The sequence below is a fragment of the Anolis carolinensis genome, chromosome 2 (assembly GCF_035594765.1).
Source record: "Anolis carolinensis isolate JA03-04 chromosome 2, rAnoCar3.1.pri, whole genome shotgun sequence".
In the NCBI taxonomy this organism is placed as follows: domain Eukaryota; kingdom Metazoa; phylum Chordata; class Lepidosauria; order Squamata; family Dactyloidae; genus Anolis; species Anolis carolinensis.
The window spans coordinates 287,915,601-287,926,756 of record NC_085842.1 but is presented as its reverse complement, the minus strand read 5'-3'; the positions used below and the strand labels follow the sequence as shown (position 1 = coordinate 287,926,756).

The following is an 11,156-nucleotide window of genomic DNA, read 5'->3' as shown; positions in this document are numbered from 1 at the left end:
CTTCTTGGAATTGGAGTCCCAAACACCTAGAGGACCAAAGGTTAGACAGACTGGTGTAGATTATTGTTTTGATAGTGATATTGTCACATTTTTGGCATGGAAACCAGACCCAGTTTCAGAATAGATGGGGACTTTGTGTCCCTTATACTCAGTATGGTAAGGAAATCTTACAATTTCTAACAGCTGGTAAGCTGGCTGGGATTTCTGGGAGTTGAAGTCCAAAACACCTGGAGGACCAAAGGTTGAGAGCAACTACATCTAGCTAATAAAGTCATACCCAGATTAGGGCCACATGGTGTTCCTCACTCCAAGGCAGAAGGGGAGAGACACAGTGGCTTGTACCCAAGTGGATTTACATATTATTCCTGTACTACCCATCAGTAGGGCGGAGTGATGATTCGGTTGCCATCTGCTAGCAGGCTGGTTAAGTGATGTCTGGATCTGGAGCCACTTTGTCAGCCAAACCTGTTCAGTTGTGGCCTTTTTCAGTCCCACAAATATGTTCATTCATTATAAACACAAAGCCTTGCACTCATAGCTTACTAATGGATACTTAGATCTGTAATAAAGCAACTGTGCTGGATCCTAGGGAGTCAAAGAGTACCCTTCAGGCATGATCTAACTGAGATAGTTTTTGGAAGACATCTTTTACAGTTGCCTTGAATTTCTCGCCAATTGGGAAAGGTGTTATAGAAATAGTTCCTTAAATATTTTAATGTTTTGTTTAAATGATATTTTAATGTGGTTTTTAACCAGATTTTTAATGTGTAATTTAATATTTATGATTTACTGTCTTTCATTTAAATGTGTTAATATGTTTTAAAGTGTTCTAAGGATACACATTTTTTAAAAAAAATCCTCATACTTAGTGCTTAATATTTTCATTAATTCTTCTTTGTGTTTCTTACAGAACTATCACCTCAATCAATCTCCTTAAAAACATCAAGATTTCTACAGTTCAACAACATAGTTTTAATCCAAGATGAAGAATTTATGCCCTGTCATACAATGGATCAATACTGGAATTTCTATGTGCATTGTGAAAATTTTGGATTTTGAACAACTTCCTACAATATAAATGATTTCCTTCTACATTAATTAAAAGCAAAATGCAATCAGCACTTTTGAGGAGGTTTATTCTTTCTTTGAATTTGTTTCTGCACATTCTTGTTAGTAACATTTTTAAAACAAAAGATCCCTGCAAAAATGGTAAACAGTTTGAGAGCTTAGAATGAGAGACTAGGTATTGACTATAGAATATAAATCCTGCCATGTGGCTTCAGTTGGTACAGCCTTTGATCATAAAACTTAGCATGAAATAGACTGGATGGGAATAGCCTGATTGGCATAATGGAGTGATTTAAAAAAAGGAAAATGGTTGGGAAGGGAGAGATACCTGTTACAGTTAATACTGAAACACAGACTGACATTGGAACAAAGTGTTTGTTTCAGGTTTTGATGTGTACTTGTGATGACTCATGGGCCTTGTAGTCCTGTTCCTAGTACTATTGTGGCAGACGAAGAGGAAAACATGGGATTTTTGCCGGTTCAGCCAGAGCCGGAGCCTCCTCACCTGCAGGATGTTGATGTTTGCCCACAAGAATTCAGCCAAACAGGCCTTGGGCAGAACTCCCCCCCGTTTTCCCGGAGGGAAAATTACTCTAAAGATAGAGGAGCCAGAGAGGCTAATCGCAGAAGCATGAGAATCGCTGCCAAACAAATGGCTGATTAGGTCTGCTTCCCTTGGGAAATTCTAAGGAGTCATGCATCTGGACAGAGTTGGGTTTCGCTTCTCGTTCTCTAGGGAAAGAGTTCTGTTGACGGGAAAACGAGACCCAATATAGGTGCTTAGCGCCAGGGATACTTTGCGGAGTCAATTGTTCAGCTTGAGGAGAGAGATCGTGTGTGGACTTCGTATCCCAGTTCCTTGCTTCCCGGATCAAGTTTCCAGCCTTGTCTTGTCTCACGGACTCACCACGGACTCTGTTCATGTTTCATGTTTGCCTCGTCTTCTAGTCACGGATCTAGCCAAGAATCAAGTTTATTTTCCAGCCTTGTTGTCAAGCTACATTGGACTTTAAAGACTCTGTTATTTCCCCACACTATTGCTTGGCAAAGTGTGTGTTTCGGTCAAGTGGATTAAAACTTTGAACTCTAATATCTTATATTGGACAATACATTTCTGGACTATATTTGACCTCATCTGAAAGGTCTGCTTCTGAACTATATTCTTCACTTGTTTTTATTGTTTTTATATATTTCTTTAATAAAGATATTAGGTAGAGACTGGCCTCTGTGTAAGGTTATTGGTGCTCTGCAGCCTGGGTCCTGACAATTTGACTCCGCCACCTTAAGCACCAATTAACCTAAGGCCAGAATGTCTACAGGAACCGGGGCGGAAGCCCAACCACCCAGTTACACCATTTCCCAGGAAGAATTCAACAGGATCCGAGACACACTCCGTACGCAGGAGGGAGAAATACGGGGCTTGAAGGAACGCGGTGTCCGTCTCCCTACCCTAGCGCTACCAACCAAGTTTTCTGGAGAAGCCTCCAAGGTTCATGTTTTCCTTCGCCAGTGCCAGGCGTACTTAGAAGCCCGTCAAGCCGAGTTTCCCCAAGAAGATGTCAAAGTGGCGTGGATCTACAGTCTCCTAGATGGACCAGCGGCCACTTGGGCGACGGCGCTATTTGATGCGGATTCCACGCACCTAAGCTCTGCGCACAATTTCTTGAACCACCTTAGAAAGACCTGGGGAATCGAGGACAACGAGGAGGCGGCCGGCCATAAACTCCGGCGTCTCTTCCAAGGGGACAGGCCGTTGTCCCGGTACATAGCCGAGTTCCGGGTGCTGGCTCAGAACACCGGTTGGAACGATATAGCCCTCAGAGGACAGTTTCGCGAGGGCCTTAACTTCGAGATGCAGGAAGAAATCTCTAAGGTGGATCCCCCAGAGACTCTTGAGAGACCTCAGAATCTCGATTGCTGCAACCCGAAAACTTTGCCACGCTCACAGTGGGAAACACCAAATCCACTCCAATTGAACCAACTCCCTCTAACCCAGAATCCCTTTGCACTCAAGAAATTAGAGCCAGCCAACAGACAGATGCCTGGGCTCAAGAACAGATTCGCCAAGGATTACGTTTCCCATTCTCACTTAAGGATGGACTACTATGCTACAGGAATCATGTTTACATCCCTCCAGGTCCCAGCAGAGAAAAAGCACTTCGTCTGTGTCATGACAGCAAGCCAGCAGGACACTTTGGGCTATTTAAAACCATGCACTTGATTCTACGAGATTTCTGGTGGCCCAAGATCCGCAAGGATGTGGAGAAATATGTCAATACCTGTCCTGTATGTCAGCGTTCCAAGACACGAAGGGAGAAGCCGTCAGGGCTACTACATCCCCTTCCCACTCCTTCTCGCCCATGGGAGATAATTTCCGCGGATTTTATCACTGACTTACCACCCTCCCTTGGATTCACCACGATTCTAGTAGTGGTGGACCTTTTTACCAAGTTGGCCCATTTCATCCCCTGCGATGGTCTTCCCACGGCCAAAGAGACTGCAGATTTATTCCTTCAACATATCTTCCGACTACATGGATTGCCCAAGAGTTTAGTCACTGACCGTGGATCTCAATTCACCTCTCGGTTCTGGAAAGCACTACAAAAACTATTGGGCATAGACTCTCGTTTATCTTCGGCTCACCATCCCCAAACGGATGGGCAAACTGAGCGCACCAATGCCACTTTGGAACAATACCTTCGCTGTTATGTAAACTACCAACAGGACAATTGGGCTTCCCTATTACCTCTATCGGAATTTGCTTACAACAATGGTGTCCAGGCTTCAACTAAAGAAACCCCGTTCTTTGCAAACTATGGTTTCCATCCACGTTTCTTTCCTTCTGTCATTGAAACCTCAGAAGTCCCTGCAGCGGAGGACTGGCTGCAGGAACTCACAGTGGTGCAACAACTCTTGCACCAGCAACTGGATCAAGCCAAGGAGGACTATAAACGCCACGCTGACGGTCATCGCCAGACGGGCCCCGAGATCAAGGTAGGAGATCGGGTTCTGTTGTCCACTCGCTTTTTGCCCTCCCACCGTCCCTGCCGGAAGTTAGATGCCCGTTTCATTGGTCCCTACCCAGTGGTGGCGCAACTTAACCCCGTGACTTTCAAACTCCAACTTCCGCGCTCCATGCGCATTCATCCGGTGTTTCATCGTTCCCTGCTCCTTCCGGCGGAAGGTGTACGCCCCGATGCGAGCCGGCCGGCCCTCACCCCTGTTTTGGTGGACGGGGAGGAGGAATTCGAGGTTCAGGACATTTTGGATTCTCGCTTTCATCGCCGCCGCCTTCAATATCTCATTGACTGGGTGGGTTTTGGCCCCGAAGAACGCTCTTGGGAAGACGCTTCCACAGTCCATGCCCCCGACTTAGTCCGCCGCTTCCATCAGGCCTACCCTGCCAAGCCGCGGTCCCGCAACTCGAGGAGAGGGGCCATGTTTGAGGGGGGCCTTGAGGGCGGGGATAGTGTGATGACTCATGGGCCTTGTAGTCCTGTTCCTAGTACTATTGTGGCAGACGAAGAGGAAAACATGGGATTTTTGCCGGTTCAGCCAGAGCCGGAGCCTCTTCACCTGCAGGATGTTGATGTTTGCCCACAAGAATTCAGCCAAACAGGCCTTGGGCAGAACTCCCCCCCGTTTTCCCGGAGGGAAAATTACTCTAGAGATAGAGGCGCCAGAGAGGCTAATCGCAGAAGCATGAGAATCGCTGCCAAACAAATGGCTGATTAGGTCTGCTTCCCTTGGGAAATTCTAAGGAGTCATGCATCTGGACAGAGTTGGGTTTCGCTTCTCGTTCTCTAGGGAAAGAGTTCTGTTGGCGGGAAAACGAGACCCAATATAGGTGCTTAGCGCCAGGGATACTTTGCGGAGTCAATTGTTCAGCTTGAGGAGAGAGATCGTGTGTGGACTTCGTATCCCAGTTCCTTGCTTCCCGGATCAAGTTTCCAGCCTTGTCTTGTCTCACGGACTCACCACGGACTCTGTTCATGTTTCATGTTTGCCTCGTCTTCTAGTCACGGATCTAGCCAAGAATCAAGTTTATTTTCCAGCCTTGTTGTCAAGCTACATTGGACTTTAAAGACTCTGTTATTTCCCCACACTATTGCTTGGCAAAGTGTGTGTTTCGGTCAAGTGGATTAAAACTTTGAACTCTAATATCTTATATTGGACAATACATTTCTGGACTATATTTGACCTCATCTGAAAGGTCTGCTTCTGAACTATATTCTTCACTTGTTTTTATTGTTTTTATATATTTCTTTAATAAAGATATTAGGTAGAGACTGGCCTCTGTGTAAGGTTATTGGTGCTCTGCAGCCTGGGTCCTGACAGTACTCCAGCATCTAGGTCTCACAAAAAAGTTCCATGTTCTTTTCCTTAATGTGATTGCTACTAATTTTGATGTGGCAACCCTACTTAAAGAAATTACAGTAGAGTCTCACTTATCCAACATTTGCTTATCCAATGTCCTGGATTATCCAACGCAGTCTGCCTTTTAGTAGTCAGTGTTTTTGTAGTCAATGTTTTCAATACATTGTGATATTTTTCATAAATACAGTAATTACTACATAGCATTACTGCGTATTGAACTACTTTTTATGTCAAATTTGTTGTATAACATGATGTTTTGGTGCTTAATTTGTAAAATCATAACCTAATTTGATGTTTAATAGGCTTTTCCTTAATCCCTCCTTATTACTCAACCTTCTGCTGGCTCCTTTATGTTGGATAAATGAGACTCTACTGTATATCCAAAGGGGATGCTATTACCTGTTTTAATCAGTGCCAGACTTTGCAGATTCAAAACTACTTAGGTTTACTAAGGAAGGACTTTCAGTATTGTATTGGTGCTGTGTTATGGACCTCTGTGTATATGTGTACATCATACCAGCCGAGAAGTAATTACGTTTAATTTTTTTGTCACTAATGCTTTGTTTGATTATCACAAAAGGTAGCCCTATAATTCTACCTCCAGTCTCAGTTTACCTTGGAAATTTCCATGTGCAGGAGGGTGAAGCTATCAGTTTACTGTTTGATATGATAATGTAAAATCAACTCTAACTCTTCTGTAAGTTCTGTAACTGGCCCAAGGGCAATGCATTAACTGTAGAAAGGACATCCACAACTATTGGCAGGCACTAGCAATAACATGTTGCACCTTGGCTGAAGTCCTATGAGACTGAACATAACAATTCCTAGAGCATTTCAGAATAGCTGATGTGCAAGTTCTTTGAAGTAATTTGTTTTTGTTTCAAACTGAATTAATGCTTATATAATGCTGCTCATGGAATTGTGTATGTTTTTGGTTTATTTTATAAATGTATCATTACAATGGGTACAATTTGTTTATGAAAAGGGGAGGAAGAGAATTTGAGATTCACTCACCCCCCTGTAATCTTTTAGATATAATGTTTTCACCATCTTTATACTGACCCATTCAGATATAAAGGCATTAAGTTGATGGTGTTTGCTGAGCTATTTTTAAGTCCTCAGAGACGAAGGCTTCAGGATCTGTGTCTTGAATATCTCAGCACACAACAAAAACTGAGGATCTTTTTTTCCAGATGGAATAATCTTCCCAAGTTTTTAAATCCAAGGAGTTACTTAATGCTTTGTAGCAGTCTCTGAAGGGACTGTATTTGTCTTACATCTCCAGTGTTTTCTGTTTGCATATTTATCACTTGTCATAATCATCACTGAAAGTTTTGGGGCACTTTTAGTCCAAATTTTCAAATATGTCAAATATATTCCTTGTTAACTTCTATATGTGAAAAGGGATGAGGAATGACTGAATGTTTAATTCATTGTGGCCTCTCTATCTGATGGCAGTAGAAGCGGATAGAAGTGAAGTGACTGATTTCTGATATTATTTTGTCTAAGCCAGTAGCCATCTTAGGGATGAGAGGAAAATCTGTAGTAATGAATTGCTGTACTTTGCGGTAGCATTTTGTTGAAAAGAACATCTAAAGTTTCAAATGTTAAAAACTCATGAATAAGAAAGAAAGAAAGAAAGAAAGAAAGAAAGAAAGAAAGAAAGAAAGGTAATTAAGATGATGGATAAGGTTTCTAAAATAGGTTTATTTGCTTGATCTTTAGTAAAGGTCCTTTTCTGTTTTGGTCCTTTTTGGTCTTTTTCTGTTTTGATTACATTTTTCATTTTTTGTTATATCGAACATAATTGAAAGACTTGTTGAAAGGAAACAGCAATCCATATTAATGTTTTGCCTGCAGGAGATTTCTGTGCTGCCTGTGATATGTAAAGGATTTATTTAACCACTGGAGTTCCTTCACTCTTCATTCACTTGACTGTTTATGTTGTTCCTTTGGGTTTAAGACACACAATAAATTAGTAACATGTCAACTATAAGGCCTTGTAATTATATTTTGGATTAGTTTCATTTTTACAGAGGGACATAAGATCAAGATTTGGAGTGATATATAGAAGGCTTTGAAAAATTGGCTCACAAACTCGCTTCCAGGTACTGGAAAGGACAGCGACAGTTTTTAAAATATTGTTCCTTCTGTGTTTGATTTGCTGAAGTACAAAATCTAGTTTTATTATCTATCCATTTTCCTTGGAAGCGAAGAAGAAAAATGTAACTTTGGGTAAAATATATGCTAGATCAGTACAAGACTAAGTGACTCTGTTTGGAGATGAAATTCAAGGGCAGCAACCAAGAGATGTGGGCACTTAGGTTTTGCTATAACCCTTTGAGAAAAAGACAAAATTAAAAAGCACTTATTTTCCTCTAAAACACTTGGGAAAGTATGGTTAGTCAGAAAGTATATTGGAAATGATTGAGATAGATACAAATAGTGAACAGAAGGTAAGTCATAAGCAGTGCACTTTCCTTTAGAGTGGAGAAACAAGCAACAAAGGCCCAAAACTGTTTCGTTATAAATCCCAGCAATTGAGATATGAGATGGCCCGAGGGCCCAGGAAAGGGAAAATATTAGCGAAATTGAGCTCTTGGTTTATTTGCATTTCCAATTTTGGAGACAGATAATGCCCCAAATAATGAGAATTGGAAAGGAATAAGCACAGCAGAGAAATATCATTAAACAGATTTGCATCATTTGCTGTAAATGGTGTATTGTCTGCTCTCAGTATACATGGTTAGTCAAGGAAAACATGGTTGAACTGAATGGGGATTACTCTGAGGAAAGTGCATGTATATTTTTGCATAGGTCTCTTTAGAGTTATGACACAATGAAGGATAATGTTATTTGCAAAAATATACTCATATCAGTAGAATATCACTTGGATCTGGTCCATATGAAATTACTCTGCAATCATGGATTTAGAAATTATTGATACATGTGATGAAGAGGGAAATATTCAATGTTTCAAATTTATTCATTTATATCCTGCCTTTCTCCTAATAATGGGACTCAAAGCAGCTGGAAATATTTTTAAAAACAAGACAGGCTAAAATTATAAAAAGTCATTAATAAAAGTATAAATATTAGTTATTTGAAACAATTTGCTATCCAGTCAATTTCAAGTTATGGTGATCCTATGGAGGAACCTCAGGCCTTGCAAACACAGGGCTAGGGCTGCCTTGATTGACTCTACCCACCTGTAATATGGTCTCCCTCATTTCCTACTACCTTCTACTGGTATGTTACCAAGCATTATTGTATTTTTTAGTATGACCAAAGTACAACAATCTCGGGGCCCTGTATAAAATACCACATTATCTTATTTGAACTGGGATATATGGCAGTATGGACTTAACCCTATTTAAAGCAGATACTGTGAATTATCTGCCTTGATATTCTGGGTTATATGGCCATGTGGAAGAGCCCTCAGTTTAGTCATTTGGCTTTTATGGAGAGTTCAGGCTTCATTTGTTCTTGACCCCTTTAATTTGTCTTCTTAGAATCTGGTATCCATAGAGCTCTCCCCCAGCACTATATTTAAAATACATTGATTCTCTTTCTATCAACTTTCTTCCCTGTCCAGCTTTAACAACCCCTACCATAAAGAGCAACAGATGATAACAAAATTAGAAAACATGCTGAAATAAAAATTCTCATATAAGTATGTATGTTCTCATAAACATACAAAAGAGCCTACTAGATATTCATAGGGAATTCCATGGCTTGGCATCATGGTTGAAAAGGTTAATAAGCCCATTTGTCCCATTTCTATGATAATGGAGTCAAGTGCACATTATATGAAACTAATCAGAAAGCAGAGTTGGGTGAATTGGGGATATCTAATTCTCCAAGTATTAAACTGCAACTCCCCTCACTGAACAATCTGATTGGACTAATGGGAATTTGAGTCCCAACTTCTTGAGATCCATTAGTTCCTTAGCTTTGCCTTAAGCTTATATATGAAGGCAGTTCTTGAAGTAACCTGTTCCTTGGTTGTTAATTTTTTAAAATGCTAACACTGCCACTTTAAATTGAGTTACTTTAAAATAATCATTATAGTTGGAACAGGATCAGAAAGATATGCTCTAACTGCCAAATACTGGACAATTAGCATTACAGATGAATTGCTGTTTCTAAACTGTTTTTAAAGGAGGAATCACATTGAGAACATTTTAGTAGTCCAGCCAGGAGTTAACTAGAGAATGAGAGACTGATGCCAAGGCCATTTTCACCAGGCAATGCCTCATCTGAGAAAGCTGGCAAAATACATCCTGGTTGCAGCTGTCACCTGTGCATGAAACAAAAGCACACCCGATTAAGGAATAATCCCCAAGCTGTGTATCTAGTCCTTCCATTTTCTTTCAAAACAGGTTATATTTTATATTTTACCATTCTTCCCAATCTACAGGATTTCCTTCTTCTCTAAATTACAGTACATTTTTGGTTTGTTCATCTCCACCTAAGTCTGACCTAACCCAATGGAAGAAGAGGTCAGAGCTGTGGGCCTGATGCCATTTCATCCAAAATTCTTTGGCACAACCTCATCCAGGACTTCCATGTAAATATCTAACAAAGCAGACATGAGGGATGAGAAGGAGCCCTGTGACTGCCAACATTTGTAGCTTGGAGCACCACTCACCCCGAACCACCTTACCGGATTTGCTTTGACAATTCTTACAACGTTGACAATTTTTCTTTAAAAATCACTATTCATCTTCACACAGTCTATTTGTATGCACAAGACAGGGAGTTTCTTTTATTTTCCTCACTATCTTTTTCTCAATAGCTATTCAGAGCACAGTATTGCTTCCTTCTTATCCAGTGAGATATAACCTGTAATTGATATAATAGAGGGAAAGAAAACCAGGCCAGTATGTAACACTTTCTTAAAGCTACAAGAATTTGCTGTAATTTTTAAAAGGGGGAAAAAAAAGAAATCCACTTTTATCACCTAGTCTTCAAGCTTCCTTAAACTGGCACCCTCGAAATGTCTGAAACTATAATCCTTATCATCTTGAGAAAGTGCAACTGTGTCTTTCTAGTTCAGGAGGATAGAAATGTTCATCTTAATACATCTGGAAGAGCTCTAGATCATATGGCCGAGCATAATAAGGGGTATGGTTCATAGAGGGTCAAAATGGTCAGCAGAGGTAGTATACAGGCAACCCACAAATTACAAGCAAGATAGGTTCTCTAGCTTTGTTCTTAAGTTGAGTTTGTATGTAAGTGAAAACAGGTATATTTTAAGTGTAACTCTATCCATATCTACAGTAACTATCTTTGGATAGCATAGGGAAGGGTTAACACCTCTGTGGTGTTAGTTTTGTTGTCTGTGCCCTAGAATCATATAGTTGGAAGAGACCTCATGGGCCATCCAGTCCAACCCCCTGCCAAGAAGCAGGAAAGTCACATTCAAAGCACCCCCGACAGATGGCCGGTTCAGAAGATTTCACCTCACTTTCTGTCCCTGTGATAATTGGATTTTGAAAAATCTGGCTTGTTCTGGAAACAAGGATTGGTGATAAAGCCTCAGTGGAGACACCTTTTCCCCATGATCACTCTTTCAGGAGTGAATTTCCCTTCAGAGGGGTAGATTTCTCTCACTTCCTGTTGTCTCAGCCCCATTTTTAACTAAGTCGTGTGTAAGTCAGATTTTGTAACTCAGGAACTGCCTTATACAGCCATTTAGTTAAGCACCC

The 11,156-nt window shown here is 40.9% G+C and overlaps 1 protein-coding gene across 4 annotated transcripts in view; it reads left to right on the top strand.

Moving 5' to 3' along the window:
• The window catches only part of ankrd31 (ankyrin repeat domain 31), a 79,159-nt gene extending 78,038 nt beyond the window's left edge, over positions 1 to 1,121 (top strand). For all 4 annotated transcript variants that reach the window (XM_008102946.3, XM_016990905.2, XM_008102945.3 and 1 more), the window contains one exon: positions 911 to 1,121. In XM_008102946.3, coding sequence (XP_008101153.1) covers positions 911 to 1,059 — 149 coding nt within the window. In that variant the 3' untranslated portion in view covers positions 1,060 to 1,121. The remainder of the gene's footprint in view (positions 1 to 910) is intronic.
• The last annotated feature ends 10,035 nt before the right edge of the window (positions 1,122 to 11,156 follow it).